This window comes from Mastacembelus armatus, chromosome 23 (genome assembly GCF_900324485.2).
Source record: "Mastacembelus armatus chromosome 23, fMasArm1.2, whole genome shotgun sequence".
NCBI lineage: Eukaryota > Metazoa > Chordata > Actinopteri > Synbranchiformes > Mastacembelidae > Mastacembelus > Mastacembelus armatus.
The window spans coordinates 13,297,367-13,318,457 of NC_046655.1; the positions used below are offsets into that span (position 1 = coordinate 13,297,367).

General features: G+C 41.4%; 1 protein-coding gene across 2 annotated transcripts in view; it reads left to right on the top strand.

Annotated features, from left to right (window-relative positions):
- btbd11a (BTB (POZ) domain containing 11a) overlaps positions 1-21,091 on the top strand; it is a 120,781-nt gene that overhangs the window by 78,825 nt on the left and 20,865 nt on the right. For both annotated transcript variants that reach the window (XM_026326501.1, XM_026326502.1), the window contains exons 2-3: positions 1,924-2,073; positions 16,971-17,178. In XM_026326501.1, the coding sequence (XP_026182286.1) occupies positions 1,924-2,073; positions 16,971-17,178 (358 nt within the window). The remainder of the gene's footprint in view (positions 1-1,923; positions 2,074-16,970; positions 17,179-21,091) is intronic.

A 21,091-nucleotide genomic window follows, 5' to 3' on the forward strand; every position in this document is an offset into this window, starting at 1 on the left:
GCACTGTGTCCAATGCGTGGGTTTTTATGCTGGTATCAAACAAAGACAAACTGACTAAGTTTCTTCATGTTGTAATTACTGTTTGTTGAAAAACAGCAGTATCCCTGTGTGCTGTGTCATTAGGATTAGCACTCTACAGGGTGTTGCTTTCCATTCTCCTGTAGCAAAAACTCAATATCCCATCTGTCACAAGCCATTCTCCACAGCTAAACAGAGCCTGGCTGCAGCAGCAGAACCTAAATGGATTAATCCTCTTCAGACAACATCAGCTGCTGCACCTTGGTTGCAGGGGAACACAGAAGACATTAGTAATCACAACAACATGTGATAAAAAGGGAAATTACACATCCCGATGCTGCGCATGTTCAAGGTCACGCTTGGAATTTGCAGCTTTTAAGGAGCGAAGGTGGATCACTAAGGCATATTTAGTCAAACTCATCATTTACCTTCAGCCAGTTAACACAATTCCTGTCTCAGTCATGTTTACTGGGACAAATCTTCCCCAGTCCTCAGATGGACTCAAACTTCCTGGTCACCTGACCTTCCCTGCCCACTCACACACCTGTTCCCAATTTCCCCATCATCCCACCTGGTATTTAAACCCATTTCCACCTGCTTTCTGCTGGTTTCAGTGTGTCTGCTTTGTTGCTGCCTGTGTTTTACTAACTGTTACCTGCCTGTCTGTTGTCTCCCTCTAAGTCTGGTCATTATTGTTCATTTTTACTTCATGCACCTGCCTGTGCTCCTGTCACCAGCCTTCACATCAAGTTTTCATCTGCGTCAGAGGAAAGAGGATTAGAAGATTAGTTGACAAAACTTTTAGTCTAGTTTTATGAGCATTGTAATAATAATGATGATAATGAGTATAGTCTATGAGAATAATGCAGCTCTGCTGAGAAGGATTCTGGTCTGATCTTAATGATTTTAGCAGTAAATAGTAAAAGAAGATAAAGCAATGAAGTCTGGAAACAAGCAGCAACATCAGCAAATCCAGTGCAGTCTGGGTCTTTCAATGGGAGTCAGTAATTGGTAACAGAAACAGTCCTGCAGTGAGTCTCATAATGTTGTACCAGATATCTGCTGTTGTTCTGTAGGCCTTGGTGTTGGTGTTGTTCTAGGTTTGTAAAATGTTGGATACTTCCATTTAAACACATTTGTAAAGAAAATATTTAGAACTTTTTGCAAAGTCAAGTCCTAGACCCCTACAGCTACAGCTGACTGCTACGACTACGATCTCCTGCATATACCACAGTGCGTTTTATAACCAGTAGCAAAGTACATTTAGCTGAAATGGACCCATTCAAACTGAACCTGACTGAAAGACCTGACTATTAACTTGTGTACATTAGCCAAAGTTAGCTGAGTGCGCCTTTTTCAGTAAACCGAGTCAGCTCAGTCAGTTTGGTTAGTCGCTAATGAATTTCAGAATTAGGACTGATTACAAGATGCCTCTAATTTCACCAGAGACCATTTAGAGATAATTCAGAGATGATTAGAGATTCCAGTCATGTAATTTTCATATTGAAATCAGACTTTGTGTAATATATCTGCTGCACATCACCAGAGACAACAGAAATCAGCATTCTCATTCACTGATTTGATGTTTATAATACCAGCTGCACTGTTTTCACTATGAAATGAAGAAGTCTGTTCTGCTGTCGCCACGTTTCATCATCCACACAAACATTTGCACTCCATCAGCTGCAGTGAAATCCAGCTTACCAACTGAAGTTTTAATAAAAGTGCTGATTTTTGTTTTTCCATGCTCTTTTACACTTTGTAGAGTTTTCATTCCCCTGTTGTTTCACAGAGGCGGTGATTAATTTTGACATCAGCATAAATGAGAAGCTGAACTGTGCTTTCACCCTGAGAGGATTCATAAATGGCTCCTGGCGTTGACCTTTTGCTCTGCTCTGTCCGCAGGTGTGCTGAGCCTGCCGGAGAGTTTGAACCTGCACCGAGATCAGCAGCGCTCGGGGAGGGGTGGAGAGGGCCACGGCTACACCCAGGCCGAGCTCCGCACGCTGGAGCAGTCGCTGCTCGCAACCCGGGTGGGCAGCATCGCAGAACTGAGTGAGTCAGTTTTACCACTTTACACAGTGACAGAGACGTTTTTAGGCTGGTCCACCACACAAGTGGGGAAATCAATTTACAGTGAACAGGTTTTACTGAAACCTGATTGGATTCTGGCAATTCATTCTTCAGTTTCATGTTACTTATTTTGCACTGGATTTTATGATTAGACCCTGCTGCTGTGCACATCAGATTCAAGACCTGCATGTTGATATTCCTTTTATTCAAAACTATTCAGCATTTAGAAGCACATCGTATGATCACATGGTAAAAGGCAGAGCTGCTTTTCAATGAGGATCAAATTCAGCTTAAAGCCCAAGATGAAAACCTGCCTCCATCAGTGCAGGAAGACTAAACCTCCTAGAACTTATTTAATAATCTGTACTTGGAATATCGAGTTTAAATGACCCATAATGATCTTCAAAATTTCTGCTTTTGAAGATTTTCTCCCCAGTTGAAGATTAAATTCTATCAATTCTTGAGTTCTCTTAAATTTAAAGCCACATTATAATAGTCCAATTTAAATATATTAAATATTCACCTCAAATATTATCATCTTAGGGCTACGGTTTTTGGCCTTGTAAGGATTGATGAATGCAACTAGGAATAAAACCTTGAGCATAGTATTTTAAAAATGCAGCAGTAATTGTTATGCACATTTAAACAGACCTGCTTGAGGAATGTGCACTTACTGTCCCTGTGGTCTTTCATGCTGGTCTGAGGACTAACCCAGCACTTCGACTGTCCCCTCACTTCATCCACCCCCCCAACCCAACCCAACATAACATACAGCAGCCAGGAACTGTTCTATTACAGCTGTTCTAACACCTGTTTGAGTCCTGCCCAGGGACTTTTAAATCCAAGGTCACTGCTTCAGAGGCTTTTAACCTTAATGTGAAAGGAAGGGCTCCACCTTTAACTCAGCACATTCCCCACCACCTCCACCTCCACCTCCACCGCCAGCCTTGTCCTCATCCTCTCCACAGTCACATATTAGATCATCCTGTAGCCCCCCAGACATATGGGCTGTGTGTGACTGTGTATGACTGTGTGTAGTGTCCATGTACATTTGTCTGTCCTAGACCACTTTAAAAACAAGCGATTCTCTCTGCATCGGTGATTAAACTAGCAATTTATAGACATCATCATCATTTGTGAAAAATGCAGCATGTTTCATCATCATATTCAAGTTTGCTGAAAAGGAGATGCATTTACATACTGTATATATTTGGAGTGTTGGAATAAATACAGCAAGAAGAGGCTGGTTAGCATAAGAATGGCTGAATAGATAAAGAGCACCGCCTACAGAAGCTAATCAATAGATGGATTTTCCATCAAATAATATAGAAACTAATGTTCAGGAACGTTCCCAGGAGTAAAGGTTCATCCACATCTGGGTCAAACCCCCTGGAAAATTAAACAAATTAGCCCCCTGATGTATCAGAAGTGTTTCTGGTTCCTTTCACATTAATAAACATCATTGTCAGTCCCTTCTTTCTTAGCCCAACAAACAGTTAAAACATTATTTAGCTTAGCATTAGCATTTTTATGTGCATACATGAATTATGGGGCAGGTCCAACATATACTTGGATATATTGTTATACCTCATATAAGGTGAGAAGCAGCAGCCTGCAGGGCAGGGAACGTATCCACAGGGACCCTGATAAACATGGCCGCTCCGTTTAATAGCATCATTATTTAAGGTTTCCAAAAACAGATTGGACCAACAGCTCAGTGTCAGGGTGGCTGACAGGTTCCTACTATTAGTGTTAGTCATTTATTGGAAAAGGTATGAATTACAAATCAGTTTATTGAGAACTGTAATGGATTACTGTTGTTGCAAACAGCAGTTTCCATAAACATACGCAAACTAATGTTGTTCATTAGTTTGGTGATCGGGCAATCAAGGAGAAGTTTCAGAAACAAGTCAGCAGTTCAAATTAAAGTAGTCAATTCCTTTTTATTGGGAAAGTAACAATAATCCAGTTTATTCTAATTATTATTGTTATGTGATACTAAATAATGAAAAACTCTTATTGCCTTCGCCTTTTTAAAGTCTTTTTAGTGTTTGCAGTAAAGTTTGCAAAGACAGAGGTGGGATATCTGTCCTGGGAAATATAACACACTCAAAGAATTAATAAGGTAAAAAATATCTGAACCTTTTTAAGAGCAGTTCATTGTAATTGATAAGTGAGGAGAAATAAATGTGTGAGGAGAAAAACATGAGGAAAATAACAAACAGCCTGAGCATTGCAGGCAGAAACCTTTTACTATGTATGTATGTAGGAGCTTTTCTTGGCAATCACAAAAGTCTCCATTAACACATACAGCACATTAAGCAAATGTACGAGTGCACCGCGTCTAATTGAAAATAAAAATACAAATATCATAGCAGCAGTCCAGGACGTAAGCCTGCTGATGTGAACCTATCGGTCCATAATGTTAAAGACATTCTGTTCACCCAGTTTCTATCAGAAAGCACAAAAAGCGGCTGTTTGAGGCATCGTGTGTTTGACACCCTCTGTCTCACGGCCTCTTCTGGGCTTCCTCACCTCCAGGGTCGACCCCTGCCAGACGTCACCGTGTGGCACATGATGCAGTTGCTGCCACGCGCAGTCATTTAGGGATTTAAGCAGATTCTCTGAGTTGGTTTTTGCCTCATGTTGCATTATGTGAATCACTGTGTGAATCTCATGCTCATTAAGTGTATGATGATTGCTACTTTTAGCATGGTCTGCCATCTGCCTGTGCAAGAAACTTAAAGAAGCAGATTTGCTGGAATGTTTGCGTCTCATTTCAGGCATGTCATGTGCAGCTTGTGTGTGATCAGCCTCACTGATTTGTGCATGCATTTAAATAGGCCTGTTGTGTTTATCTGTGGACAAATCCCATCAAAAGACCACAAGAAGAGCAAAAAAAGGAGCTTCTCTGTGGTCCAAAACCTGTTAGGAACACGGTATTTGGTGCAGGAGAACTCCAGCCTAATGCTCTAAGAGATGACTGCTGCCAAAGTGGGAGAGGACAAGTGTGACCGTGAGCATTTTATTGGATTTATGTGGATGTTTAATTCCCATAGTGTAGGTTGGCTGTGCGGATATGTTATTCTTCAGCAATAGCGTTAGAGGTTACATCAGAATGAAAGGAAAAGGCAAGGACAGTCATTAATAGCAGAAAATAACAGACAATATGCTACAGGCTAACCTAAAGTAGTCACAGGCATGTAAAGGACAAATAATTGAAAAACTATGGAATCTAAGATTCATTAATTAACTCAATGCTCCGTGTGGCAGCATCATCAGGTCCTAATTTGTCCAAAACTTTGACTTTTGACCTGCAAAACATTTCCACAAACATGTTTAATTCATTGCTGAGCACATCGGTTTCACCATCAACTAAGTGACCTTCTGTTTTTATTCATGAGTGTAGGTCAGAACCATTTTACTCCATTTTACTGGTTTTGATGCAACTTGCAAATGAGCAGCAGCAGCAAAACTTCACCTTAATGGAAGTGCTGCAGGTTTGGTCCTCTTAGCAGGACCGTAACAGATCCCTGACGGTGTTTGGGTTCTGAGTCAGTAGGATTCCTGGAGACACCAGATTTCAGAATTTTGTGCAGACACCAGGTTTGTGAAGCAGATTTCCAAAGTGTACAGTATGTGAACGTAGCACCTGTGGTGTGTAATGCTCAGCTGAAAGAGGGGGGGGCCTGGTTGGTTTACGGCAATTACTCTAAATTCATAAGAACCTGCTAATGAGAGATTCATATAAAAATACTTCAGGTGTTTGAGACACTGTGTCACCACATGAAGCATTTTCAATCTGCATGGCATCAAACAATTTAACGTGTTTAAGCTAAAATCAATTTTAACCTGTTAGCTCACTGTCTGAACAATAAACAAGATCACTTGAAAGTAAAGTGGCCACATAGAGCTGGTTGTTGGAGCAATTTCACACCAGACTTGTTTGGTAATTAATGGATAATAGAAGAGGCTGTTAAAGACCGACATTCATCACTGTGTCCGTAATTTCATTCTCTCCGTGGAAGAGTAAGGCCTTCATTTCTGAGGTCATCATTATCGCTCTGCTCATCTTACTCATATTTCATGTCTTTGTCCAAGAGAAGGGAGCAGACGCTCTGGTGTTCATCTCTCGTGACACTTGGCCATGAGGTGTTTTCTGTCTGCTTCTCTTCACGTGCTGCGTAGTGTGTTGGTTCTGTAGGTGCTGACACACTGTGACCAGGTGTGACAGCAGGTGAGAAAGCACAGCCGCTGCCCTGCGGGTCAGAGAGCTGCCACTGGGCAAATAAACAGGGTAATGTAATACAGAGCAGGCCCCTAACAATGGGGCCCTCCATTCCTGAGGCTGGGTCTGTCTCCACCACCAAGTTATATTCCTGCTACTACTTATTCTTCAGATTTTGTTAGTGGAGTCTAGAGTTCTAATTTACATGTCTGAGAAATTAAAACAATCTAAAATCATCTTATTGCTGTAAATGCAAACTAAGCATTTCCTACTGGCTTTTATTGTGAAGAAGCAGAGGAAACTAAGTGTTGTTGTCTCTGAGCATAGAGCTAACAAAACAAAATGCCTAAAAAAAATAAGACAACAGTCATTTTAGGTGTTTATTGATGTGTGCACCATGAAATCAGACGAGGGTTGTAACTGTAAGACAACTCAATTTGTTTGGCTGCGGTGTAAACAGATCCACCAGTAGCTCCTCTTGAAACGCTGGCCCCCAGAGCTGCAACACCTGTGGTCACCATGGAAACCCCAGGTATTTACAAATCAACCAGAAACTTGAACGGATTACAACCTGATGCTTCGTGGACCAAATCATCAGTTTGTTTGATTTGCATCTTTTCATTCGACAGCTAAATACATAATTATCACTTTTAGTTTTATGATGATATATTGATAGTTATTTCAGGACATCACTCACCCTGTATTTTCCCACAGTGACAATAGGCAGCTTGAAAAATGAGTCACTGCGTATTCTGCTGTGCATAGACAGGGAGGAGAGATGCTTATTCTTCAAGGCTCAGTGGGTTTCACAAATCCAGGAATCTCTCTCTCCCTGCGAAGCTGCAAGAGTTGTGTGCCGGTTTGAAAGGGTACAGAAAATTGCACAGCGATGGGATGTTATTTCTTCTCTTCCAAGAAGTGATTGCTCACTGAATACCTGACTAAGTATGAAGTACTGGCCACGGTGCACAGGAGCGTGTGCTCACGGTCCATATGCTTCACATGTCTTTCTACAAACAGACATGATTCGGATGGTAAACGGTTATTAAAAAGCAAACCAATACAATATCGCTGCTTTTTAGAGCTGTGACTCAGGCTGCAGCCTCATTGTCTCTGCTCCATTATCTCACACTCACTATGTGAATATGGGATAATAAGATTCACATGCATAGGCCGAGGAGATTTACAGGGAGGTGTTACATTTCATCTCGAGACTGTCTGTGCTCTTCTCATTTTTCATTTTATTAGAGTTAAAATACTTCTCCTACTTCACCATGCATCATTTTTCCTAATCTCATACTGTCTGGCCCATTTCTCAGCATCAGCGATGGAAAAAGAAAAAGAGAAAACTGATTATTCTCACTCTGGTTGATAGAGAAACATCATCTAGTCTGTAAACATAGTAATGTAGTTTGAGCTATGAGGTTGTATTTGTGCTTATTTTTAACAAATAACCACGTTTTACCTGCTTGACCACAGCTGCTCCCGATAATGTCTCTAATGGACGTGTCGAAGCTGAGGGGTAGCTCCACGTTTTGGGAAAAGTTGCTGCTGTTATTTTTGTCACTTCAGGTCTGCGGTGCCATTTACTCCCTCGTATCTGTCCGTTTTAGAGTCAGAGTGGGGTAAAAATAAACGTTTACTGGGTTTTAACGATGAAGCCAACACCTTTAGGAGGTCAGTGAGGGGATGACGACACAGCACACACACCTGTTCATCTCCTGCACAAAACACACATGCAGGAAAACCTTGTTAATGTTGCGGCATGCTGCAGTAATTACATGAGACCGGATTCATTATTGTGTAATGGTTTAATGTCCCCTGATACCTGCCACTGGGTCCCACCCATCACAGCTCAGTGCTGCAAAGATTAAACCCAGAGATTAAAGAGAGTAGGAAGATGTAAAATTCTCATAGTTAAATCATTCAGACACGGGTGTTTCAGTTTGGCAGTTTGGCATCTGGGTTATAAAGAGAAATATTTTAGATTTGCAGGATATCCAGAAGGGTAGTGATGTGTTTTACGTGTCTGACAAGTTTCAAAAGTACCAGATTTGTCAACAAAGTAGGAACATTTCCATTTGCTGAATATACATTTTGCCAAGAAGAGTCTTGGGTTTAAAAACGTTTCCTCAGCTCAAGTACAGTAGCTTCTGTAAAGGGATTTTATATGATGCAGTTTGACAAATCTTCACAAATGCTCACCGGGTTAAATCAAGTTGAAACATTTTCATGTCAGTGTCTCCAGCTGACTTTGCACCTCCCTGCCAACCTGTTTATGTCCACTCCCGTCTTTTTACTGATGTTGTTTGCAGTTGTGCCGTCTTTAAGATTAGTTTCAGGGATCTTTGCTGCATTTAATGCTTTTTATTCTGCAACTCTGCGTATGTGAAATGTCAGGCAGCTACCACAGTCAGCATGCATGTCCCACATGGGTGCTCTGTTGCATCCCTGGATTTATTAACCTGGGGTCTGTATACAGAAACATGACTGGCTGTTCTTTCGTCCTCTACAATCCATTGACAAAGTTTCCAAAGGCTGACGTACAGTTCACACACAACACAAAGGAAGAACAAGTAGGTTCATCCACATACATCATCAACCACAGGACCAAGTTGAAACAGTAAGATGCTTTTTCAAGTCCTGTGCTTCAGAGGTTCAGCCCACGAGGACACAAAGATCGACCGAGGACTCTTGAGTGTAATGAGCACTCAGGTGCTGGAGATTAAGCAGGGATTTCTTTGTTTCCTGCTCATGTTTAAGGTCAGCGGCCTCACTTTCAGTCTCCTGTGGTGGATGTGGATATTCAGTCATGCCGTTGCTATGTTGCTGTGTGCTCTAAGTGTTGGATTCTAATTAAAGTCATTTGAATGTATGAGTGTGTGATACTGTACCAGCAGGCGTGAGCACCCACAGGCAGCTGCTCTTCATTAATAATTATTAACTCTCGGCCGGTCATGGGGAAGCTGAGCCCGCCCCTCTGTTCCTCGACTCTTCTGACTCCAGTGGCCGAGGGAGAAGATGGAAGTTGTCCGTGTTTAACATCCACTTTGTGTTCAAGTCCTGCTGCAGTAAGGCAGCCATTATGCCGTAGACCCTGCCTTAACAGCAGTGCTGCTCAGAGTTAATGCAGACTCACTAATTGAGTGTTTTGGAGGAGGAGGCTAATGGGCATTTTGGGGTAATAAGGCGGCGAATTGAACAGGCTGCTGGTACCTCTCCCCTCAAAAATCTAACAGCTGTTTGCAGCGATGCTTTGGTGAAAAATGGCTTCTGCTTAGTTGGTGTTTTGACTGAACTTATGTCATCACAGAGTCGATTAATCTGTAAATCCATACACACGAGGTTTTGAGTCGCTGAGCAGCTTGAATTAAAAGATCCAGACACTAAAACACGGTTCAGGTAGCAGGTAGGAATCTGGAGACGATTTGGTTTGACGATGAATTTTTTTCTCTTGGTTTTCCTCTTTTCTTTGAAGTGTCAAATAGTTATTTTTATTTATGATGGAGTTTTTTTTTCCATCGGCTCTATTTGCAATTGATTTGATTTGTTGCTGTGTTTTATGAAATAGCAGGGTGGTGCTATAAAAAAAAAAAGAAGAAAAATTTGCCTTTAGCTAAAAGACGAATGAATTAACCATGTTTTATACCATGAATAATCAAGACCACACATAAGAAAGTTATTTATGATACACTGCAGCAGTCTGCAGTAGTGCTTCAGCAGATCTTCACAGAAGAGCCATTAAAGTCCCTAAAAGAGCCATTAGGCAGAATAAAGAGGCATCCATTTAGAGGTCCCCTCCTGTGAGTTGTAGGAAAGATGATGACAGTAGAATAGAAGAGATAGTAAGTTTAATCTCCTGCTTCATTTCCACCACAGACTGGAAATATCTAGAAAAACTAAGATGATGAGACAAAATGAAGCCTCTTTAGACTGAGAGGTCATTAGCCAGAAGGGTCTTGTTTCCCCCCCACCCCCCCAGCTTCATGATACTTGTTAATGAACAGACTTATCCCTGGCATCCCTGGGACTTTTATGAATGAGCCATCACAGCTTATTTCAGTGCGTCAGATGTCTCTGGTCTTAATTTCAGTCATCACAGTCATCAGTCCAGGAGTGAACAGTGGCAGCAGACAGAGCTGCACTGATGGCCAGAAGGACCACGACCATCTCAGCAGCACCAGTGCTGTCATATATAATCCTGAACTGATGCATGCGCTTAATTTACCTAAACATGAACTGGGATCAGAACTAAAAGAACAATCCTTCACCCTAATACTTTCTTCAAATCTAAGTATTTATGAGGAGATGAGAATAGATCCAGCCCGAACTCTAAACTCTGTACAACAACTGTCGTGGTTTTAGAAATGGTCAGATCATTTGTAATTCAAATCTTAAACATTTCAATGAATTATTTGACACCTCATCTCGAGGACCCCGGGGTAAAACAGATGGTAAAGTGCTGCTGTTGCCAACAAGTGTTTGCCTCCAGGTATGCAGTATTTTATTTATTTATCTATTTATTTATTATTTATTTATGTATTGTGGTGCAGAGGCCGAGTGTAAACCGCACATCACATTTTGATTAATTTATTATTTCTTCATTAAACATTTAAAGCTGCACTGATAAATTCTGCCCACTAGGGGGCAGGTGGTCTCTAATGCAATCTGACAGACTATAATGCTGCAGAAACAGTCGGAGGCTTCACAGCAAAACTAGACAACGATATCATCCCATACAGAGCAGGCTCTTTAATTATCAGAATTATTATTCAAATTAAAAACTAGACTTTTAGCACATGCCACTCCCTGATTTTACTGCACGTAGTGAGAAAAATAAATACTGAACCTTGAATCTGTTTGTCACCACAGGAAGTTAATGGCTAAACAGCACAAAACAGTTGAGGGGAAACTATTGATTAATGGAGCTTTAAGATTATAGAGGAAATAAAGACACTAGGTGATATTTTCAGAAGAACTCTTTTATCACAACTCATCTTTGCTATTTTTACATGTCCTGACGTGAGCATGTAGCACCACGTGTGAGTATTGTATGATATTTTTAGTGCTGCACTTATGTCTGATGCTTCCAAATGAATGGATCATTGTGGTGCATTTGTACAATGGCACCGTGTTTCTTCTCCCTTAGGGTTTTTCAGCTGTACCTTTGCAGTTGGTGCCCTGCTGCTTTTCCATGTTGCTATTTATTGAGAACAGTGTGTTACATTACCATGTATAAAAAGACAGAAAAGAAGATGGATAAGTGGTCCCCTCATGTCCAGCCCTCCCCTCCCTCTCATCCCTCTATGGAGCCTGTTTTCTAACAGAAAAGACTTCTTTTTTTTTTTTAAAAAAGCGCATTCACATATTTTTATTCTTTTGCTTTGTTCATTTTTGGCTGGTCGCTGGTTCACAGGTCGACCGGCCCAGCAGGTAAACTCCCCCATGGCTGCTCAGCCTCTGATTGCATCCTATCCAGGTTACTATAAAACTGTGACTTTGGAGCCACCAACCCACCGAGCTGAGAGCGACGATTCGTTCAGAAAGCAGCTACTGTGCTGTATCCGTCAACCATCTCTTCAAACACGGGCGATCATCATTGACCTCCCCTCATGTGTCCCATTTTAAATGTGACTACTGGTCATTAATTTTCACTTGAGCAGTGCTGGTAAAAGTATCTGCTGGTTCTGTGTTGATGATGACATGTGCTGTAATTGACTGTGATTAATAGTTGCCATAGAATTGCTAATGTGCCTGAAAGACAGAGCTCTGAGTCGGTCGCATTACCAAGCGATGATTAAATGTCCTCAGTTCAACCCCCGGAGAGCCATGTGCCATGACAGTGTGTCAGAGGACAGCAGAGGACTCCTCCATCTCAGTCCTCCATTAGTCAACACAACAGTTATCTCTCCATGATGATCTCCGCTCACATTTGATAAGAAGAAGCCTCACCTCACTTTGTCTGCTTGAATTACAGCCTTGTTGGTTGTTCGCGTTTCAGTCAGGAGCTCAGGATCGTGTTCGATGGCTTTTACTCCAAAATGTTAGTTTTCATTCACATCTCTCCAAATGGGCCTGGTTAAACACCCTCAAGGCTTAAAGTCACTTATCTGGCATGTAAATGCGTCTGCACAGAGCTATGGTCATTTGACCGACTGTACAGTATATCACTATTAATTTACTGCATAGAAACAATTACTAGACAGCAGACAACTATGAGCCAAGTCTGAGCAAACATCAGACAGAAGACGTCAGTGACTAGCTGGTGAACACAGTGGAGAATATAACAGTCAGTTTTGTATTAACACCGTCTCTGTGCTGCACCATCAATCAAATCTGCTACTGCAGGTCTATGGCTGCTAACTTGTAACTACCATCTGATCACTATAGGCTCTGTATGTATTAGAACTACAGTTACCATCCAGCAATGCCACTAAGTGATGTAGGAATTAAACCCGATGCTCTACTTTCATGTTGGTTAAATAAAAAATAAAAAAAGTTCATTTTAAACTCGAGGGATTATGCCCAGCTAGAAAGGAAACATGATTTCAGTGTCTAAATATGCTGTTCCCCAGTTGTTTGCACTGAGCCTGTTGACAGACAAAATGATACCAAATGAGTTGGTGCATCTCATCCATCTCATTTTCATTAAAAATGTTGTTCTTTTGATTGATTCAGGATACGTTCTCCCAGACTGGGCTCCACGCTGAGTCGCTGCAGGAGATGAATTTGCACCCCGGATACTTTCAAAACTTCCATTAATAATTTCCACGGCTTTCTCCCAAATCGAGTGGAGCGGGACAAAGTGAAACACAACACCAACAAATCTTTGCAAAAATACAAAGAACAAAGAATTTTAAAAAAAGCCCAGAATTAGTGAGATGCTGATACATAATTGAAACATAGTCGAAGCAAAAATATGAAAAGCACAGATTCAAACCGAATGGACAAAACTAAATACAACTAATAAGAACGGCTGGAGCTTTACACCACCTCCACCCTAAACACGCACTGACAAGAAAGTGTAGACTGAAGCACTAAATCATTTACCGATGCCACAGATTCATGACATCTGGAGTTTTACCTTTGTCATGCAGATGTGCATAATTTTCCACAGCTCCCATTAAGCTCCATGTCCTGCTGATGTATGCAGACTCTAATCAGACCAAATCCACTTCACTCAAAAAGATAATAGTTATTGTTATGTTATTTAAAATAAATACTGGAAAATAAAATATCCCCTAAAATCACTGAGATATGTTAATGTACTCTTACTAGCGGTTGGTAATATTAGCTTTATTGTGCGTCTCCAGCAGTTAACATATAATCACACATTTCATTACTTTATAAAGCATTTTATTGCACTCATGATTAGTTTTAAAAATCCTTCTGGGTTTTGAGCTTATGGACCGTATATCACGGTTAAATTACTCCCCGTCAAAGCACACATACTGTTCCAATTACAATAACTGAAACCACATTCCCTGTGGCTCCTCGTGATGAAAACAACATTTCCTTGTGCTTTATCGTACCTGTTGAAGAGGGGACACTTACAGATCAAATGCCACACGCTGTGATGTCAACTGTGTTAAAAATGCACACAAAGAGGCCTCAACTGGCTCCGTACACGGGCTTTAAGTGTAAAATATAACCATTGACGTTGACACCAAATAGCTTCAGGTATTGATGTGTGTGAGTTCACATCAGGCCAGGAGGTTGTCTTTAGTTTTTAATGAAGCCTTTGCTTATGGTTGCAGTTGTTCTGAGTTATTTTCTCAGCTGAAATGGTTGGAAACGCTACAACATTCAACCCTAAACTTATATTAGCTCTTATGCATTGTTTTTTTAAAGCAGCAGTAGATGAAGATGAGATCATTCCAGGTTTTGTAGCTGCCATATGGCAGAAACTTTAAGTGTTGACATTTCATCATCAGGGACTTTTTGGCCATTGCACATTTTTTCCTCTGGGAATAGACAACAGTGTTTTTTTCCTGTAATGAGTCCTTCTAAGTGGGAAGGACTTGGCTGGGAGAAAGGAAGATGCTAAGCTGTCCCCTGTGATTAATTCAAACGAGATGAAGCATGAACCCCATCGGAGTGTTGCTTAGATAATTACAGCAAAGGAGATGGGAGACAGTGTTGTCCTGCTGACGAAACCAAAGTCACAAGAACAATTACAGAAGGCTTGATTATCGCTGCGACACTGGCTTTAGCTCAGAGGCTCAACTCTTTGCATGGTGGTCAAATATTAATGGAGCTGTGTTTTTGTGTTGTCATATCTTGCAGTTAGTGGCTCTCTGTTGTGTGTTTAATGGGTTTCAAAATGCAAATGCATATTTTGCTCCTCTTTGTTTTATCTCCTCAGTTTTCATTAATGTCTCACTTCTCCTCTTCACATTCAGGCCAGGAGCAAACTGCCTGGGGACGTCCTGGGTGCCCGGGGTGAAAACGTTTTCTATGCTCAGTTTATTCCACCTGTTCGAGGTTTAAAGCTAAATGCTACCAAGCACCAAAAATACATAACGCAGTTTGCAAGACATAGACAGTCAGGAAATACTCCTGTCTCACATTTATACCAGCAGGATCTTTAATGATTAATGTGCTATTTTTTTTTATTCTGTTAGAAATTAGTGAAAATCTTCACAGCCTGTTCCCAGGTTGGGTCTTTATTTGCTTGATTTGTCTGGTCAGCAGTTCCAACCCTGAAGTGTTCAATTTACAAAATCAATAAATTCTCACATTTGCGAGGTTGGAACTGGGGAATGTTTGATGGCTGCACGTCAGGCCTGCAAAGAGAGAGAGAGAGAGAGAGAGATGCTTGTGGTTTCTCCTTTTTCAGAGTAAAGACATTACTCAGCAGTCATCTTCTGGTCAGTAACATATTTAGCAAAACCAGTCCCCACTTGTGATCCCAGTAAATTAAAGAAAGTAAACACTGGGAGGCAACTTGATTTGATGAGTTAAGGACAAATCCACTTTAGTTTCCCAACATTAATGATGTGATTGATTGGGTCTGTACAGTAGTTTATGACTTCATCAGCCTGAGAACAGGTCCAGTCATGATTTTTTCCATCTTCCACTAAGTGACCATGTTTGTCTAACGTGTCATAGGGAGGGAATCAATACAACAGTCATGGACGCAGGACTCCATAGCCTTGTTTTCAGTTATTTATTGATATATTTAATTCTTTCTCGATAACTGTGTTTGTGGCTCCCTGGAGCCAGTGTGAACTATGCTGTCAGCGTCGTGCTCTGTTTACGTCTGACTGCCTGTGAACTCTGTCAGGGGCCTTTAGTTTGACAGATGGAGAACCTTGGGCCTAGAATCACCGTGTCACACTGTCTGTGGGATGAGGTTTGAAGACAGCCAACCCTCTTCAGACTGTATTTTTGGAATAAACAATCAAAGAAGATCAGAGAGAGGATGTGTGTTGTGCTGTGATGCGTTTACTGTTGCACTGCAGCACCAGCGACTTTCACACGTTTTATTCACATGTAAGTCGTGAATCCACTGTGGTTAAAATAATTCAGGCAGTGGTTCTTGTCTGTTTTTCAAGCGTCTTACTCTGCGCTCGTGTTCCTCTACAAACCTCCAGCGTTCCACTAAACCCAGTAAATAATTAGATCAACAGGGGTATTAATTTTGCTGAGAAATCGACCCTGCAGGCTCACTCTGCAGTATTTTCCCGTCAGCGTTTTTCTTAAATGCATCACTAATGACCTCATCTGTAAAGTGCTGTGAATTTGTCAAAATTCGAGGTCGGAGAATTATGACTTTCTAAATGTCAGTGCTGAATATTTGCCTCTGTAGTGCAGAAATATTGAACTTCAGACTCCTCTAGTGTTCAAGGTTTTTTCTTCCATGCTCATGTTGTGTTCAAATACACGCTAGAACTCATGGACCACATTTTTTAAGAAAGACGGCAGGAAATGTGATCTTTGTTGACCACAAACGAGGTTTACTTAATCTCCATGGCTTCGATAGAAAACCATCCAGATATTCAGAAACTATTTCCACTACATTCCCGAACCTGCCCCTTAATGTTTGTCTGTGCACATTTAGCCTCTCAAAGATAAAAACTACTGAAAAACTTCTTTTAGCGGTGCTGTGTAATTTATGCATCTCTGTTCAGCACAAACCCACAACCACATTTCTACTGGCAGCCAGTTCACAAAGCTTAAAAATGCTTTGCATATTCATCTGACATTTAGCAGAAACACATGCTCAGTGACACAGATCCTGTAGTTCCCCCATGACTCTCTCCATGGCCACATAAGAAAACAGGGAGAAGGAAAAATCTGAGCTAAAGGTAAAACGACAATAGAAAAAGATGTTGCACCGCTCAGTGATTTACGGAGAGAGGCGAGGTGTCATAAGATTTCAAGGTTATTTCCTACTTTGGAAGGATTGTGTGGGTATATGTGTATGACTAAGTGTACGATGAATCACAGGGTGTGTGAATGAAGAAGTGCATGTCTTCTTCATCTCAAAGGAATAGTGTGTCAAAGGAGTAGTGCTGGAAATGCATTTGTGCTCTGAGAGAAATGCGGAGGATTTTGTTATGAAGACTAAACACAGCTCTTTTGTGTCGGCCAGTATCTGTATCACGTTATGAAATCTGATGTCTTCATATATGAAAATATCTTCCAGGTGATTTGGTCTCCCGAGCCATGCACCACCTGCAGCCACTGCACATCAAGAACCCCAGCAATGGGACCCCAGTGCACCAGAAGACTAACACCACCGTGCACTGGGAGCCCGAGGCCCTGTATACCCTGTGTTACTTCATGCACTGCCCACAGATGGAATGGGAGAACCCCAATGTGGAACCCTCCAAAGTCACCCTGCAAACTGAGAGGTGAGTGCAGCAGTAACCTTGAAAATAACGCTGCTTGCACACACACATGGCTTATCCCGAATCTGAGAACCAATTGCATTAAAGGTTGGTGCTTTCTGGACCATGTGACTGTTTCAGCTCTATGGGTGGAACTTACTGTTAGCGGTGAGGTGATGTATACACTGTGCTGGAAAACAGCATCATGTAAATCGTAAAGAACAGGAGCGATTACAGACAATACATACTGTCCTGGTGCAGAAGGAAAACTTGTTTTTATGTTTCTCTGGCACCAACAGATTATTTTGTTCCTTTCAGTCACGCTTAAGTGTCACCTCCCACCCGCATGTCTCTCCCCATAACAGCGCTCTGGTTTCCCTAAGTAAAAATAGGCAGGACATTATTTTGCAGTGTATGAGCAGAAAGAAAGAAAAGGCATTTTGAATCAAACCAGGAGGGTGGAGGATCCATTAGTTTGGTTTTTTTTCTCTGCAAACCGACTGTACACCTGGTAAACATGACATGGATAGATGACATTTCCTCTGTGTTGTCAAAGTTTACCTGGACTGGACACAGTAATGTCTGTGAAGGATCAGTTTAGGACACAGAAAGCAGTTTTATTATAGCTGCACTTGAAGAAGTCTTACCAGTGACACAAGCCTGACAGCCACTTACGACATATTAGACATTCCAGAAACGAAATTCAGGGTTTCGAAGAGCCAAAAAAGATATTTTGACAAGAACAGTGTGTCGTCTTTTGCTTCCACTCATCAAGCTTTAAATCAAACAGTACAATGTTCCTGTCTCCTCCAAAACGTTTGTGTAAGGTAAAATCCAATCTCTCTAAATCTCTATCACCCTTATTTCTGGCACAGTGTGAAAGCATTACATTCAGCAGGCACAAATTCCAAACGCTCTCCATCTCTGCACATATATCCTTTCATATTGCAGCTGTCAGTTCGAGCTAGTGTCATTTTAACAGTTTTAAAGGTTACGGCAGAAATCCCTACTTTCATGTACTCGTTTCTCAGCCCACAAGTGGTCTCATAAGATGCTGCGTGGGCCGGTCAGTGCTGACACTTCCCTAGGCATGGAGTGGATTGATGGGAACCAGGGGGATTTCACTTGGATGGATGGATGGACAGATATTCCAACATCTTTCCTCCAATCTGAAGATATAAAGCTCCATCCCGACGACCCTGAGGAGCAGAAGGAATGTCAGCAGAGTGACATGCCAGCAGATTCTCGGGTCCCAGGGGAGAAAATTCTCTATTTAGCATTCTGCTGTAAGTTTAAGACGAGTAGAAAGGGCCTGAATATCTCAGTGGGATGAGAGGGAGACAGAATATGATTAAGTGAGATAAAATTGTCTTTTAGGGTTGTTTTGTGAAGCTTTAGATAAGCCTCTATAAGGCGAACAGTCACTGAAGGGAAGTAAATTGCTGAAATAACTTTAAATATCAGCCAGTGTTTGAGTCTGTAAGATGAAGACTGGTCTAAGTAGATAATGGGTCATGATATATTCAGTATTATGGCACAGACGTTTTCTCCAGAGAAAGAGGAACTGTTCCACTGGCAGCTCTGGGTGTGGGTTCTTGCTGCAGGCCTGTATCGATGGATGACATTAGTTCTCACTCCTCCCTTTTTTCAAGCTAAGCCTGGTAAACATGTCTTTAAGGAAACAGACACCAGTTAGAGCCCAAATTCCCAAAAGGAAGGAGGTCTGAATTGTCATATTTGTCAGCCAACTGCTAATCAGCCTGTTGAAACATTAGTTTTTCTTAAAAACTCTTTCCAGGGTTGAGTTTCTTGGCAGACTAGGTGTAAAGACAAAGATAGCTCTGGTTGTGGATTGAGAAACTGACGCGCGTGAAATGTAGATTCGTCAAACACAGCGTGTCTGTACCTCAAAGCTTCTGTCTTAGTTAAACATGTGCTCACAGAGAATTTACAGTAGGACCACACAGCTGCTCACACAGTAAACAGGCCCAAGTGGTTTCTGTCGGATATGTTGGTGATATTGTGGTTGCCAGAGGGTCAGGAGGGAGAAACTCTCTAAAGGGACCTTTACTGATGGAGCTGTAATATGATTTAACTCAATATAACATGAAATTAGCCTATTTGATTTAATAAAGTCCTCTAATGTGCATCTGAGGCTACCTTATGGTTTAAAAGCCTTTAAGGAATTTAGTCTGTTCATCTAAACCAGGATATGGGTCAGAATTAGTCCTGACTACCAGCAGTGATGTTTCCTGGGGAAAGTGTATGTATCCTGAATCATTCGGTTTATAAAAGGTGTATACTCACAATGGATGCACACAAATGGAGCAAAAAAACACAGCCTAACATCTGGCTAATGAGATCCTCATGAAAGGGACTTTACAAGTGGGTCCTCTCCACCAGTGACCTGCTTTAAGGGACAGGAGCTGCAGAAAGCCTGTTCTGTTTGTCATTAGTTGACTCATGTAGAGAAAGGGAACATTTTTAAGAGTCTGAGACAATAATTATTATGAATGAGTGGGATTTACTGAGGGCGCTCTGCCAGGGGATGGACTCATGAAAATCATTTAGTTCTGTGAACCTTATCTCTCCCAGGAAAACAATGAAGTTTTTATATTGTGAGCCAGAGTATGTTTAACAAGCAGAAACACAGATAGATCTGATGAACCAGTCGCTTTACCGGGATGTCCTCTCTGGGTTTCTTCTTGCGGTTTAGTGGCTGTACACTCTGGGGTGTGAAGTTAACGTGTAACCCAGAGCACCAGCAGCTGTGTCGTTCCAAGATAAAACACCCGACTAACATTTTCCCAGAGTTTTGGCAGTTTGTCCCGGTGGAGCGTGGTTCTGATCGCTGGGAGATGTGAGGCCTTGTAATCCCATCCTCTGAGGAAGGAATAAGGCACCGCACAGCACAGCGAGACTAAAGCACGGAATCATAATACAGTTTCAGGGTGGTTCAGGTTGAACTAGCACAGTACAGATGCTGTGCAGTACCTGGGTACCTGCATGTACCGTAGCTGCAGTTTAAGTTTCCACAGTCCTGGAATATTGAATGTAACCGCAGCCTCCACAGATTCATTAAAGCGTGTTGCAGTGTGCTGTTAGCGTTGGCCAAACATGTGGCTTAACAACCGAGTCATAGAAGTAAGGTTAGCTTAATTACAGATACAGTTAAATCTGGATTTTATACTGAGAGAGGATGGGGGGGGGGGTTTATATACACAGCAGCAAACTGAGGGGAGCAGAGCTTAGCAAATGGCCAATTTACTGCAGTTCTTCTCAGGTAATTGTTAGAAAAGGGACATTAAAGAAATAATAATGGAAAATTTGGGGGAAGTTTATTCACTTTCTTGCTAAAAGTTAAATGTTGAGATCAATTCCACTATCGTGACTGTGCGTAAAATGCAACCTTTTGAAAATGTGATTTCCAGGGTAAACAATGTTGAGACGAGGAGAAATGATCTCCTGACATACATTAAGGCTGCAGCTTCCTGGAATTATTAAGGAAGTTTACAGAATATGAAATTATATTAGGATGTTGTGTTTTTTGTTTTTTACTGCTTTTTTTTTATTTTCCCATGTCACATTTGTATTATGTATTTTTGCACACTGTCAAAATGAATAAAAAGTCTCAGTAATATACCCAAATGCTTATGACGCTATGCTACAAAGCTAATATCTGTTTTTGGTTTTGTGGGGCTTGATGTGACTCCCACCAGGAGAGTGAAGTGATGTAAAGGGGTTAAATGTCTGATGAATGACTGACCTGAATGTGTTTGCTGCTGCGCTGTGGGCGAAAAGATAAATAGACAGAATAACAGGAGTCCGTGTGTGTGAGCGATTAGCTGGGTTATAGGTTAAGTCATTAGAAACACACAAACACACACTTCAGCCCTAGAAACAAATGATGAAATATGAACTTGCCAACCAGGCAAAA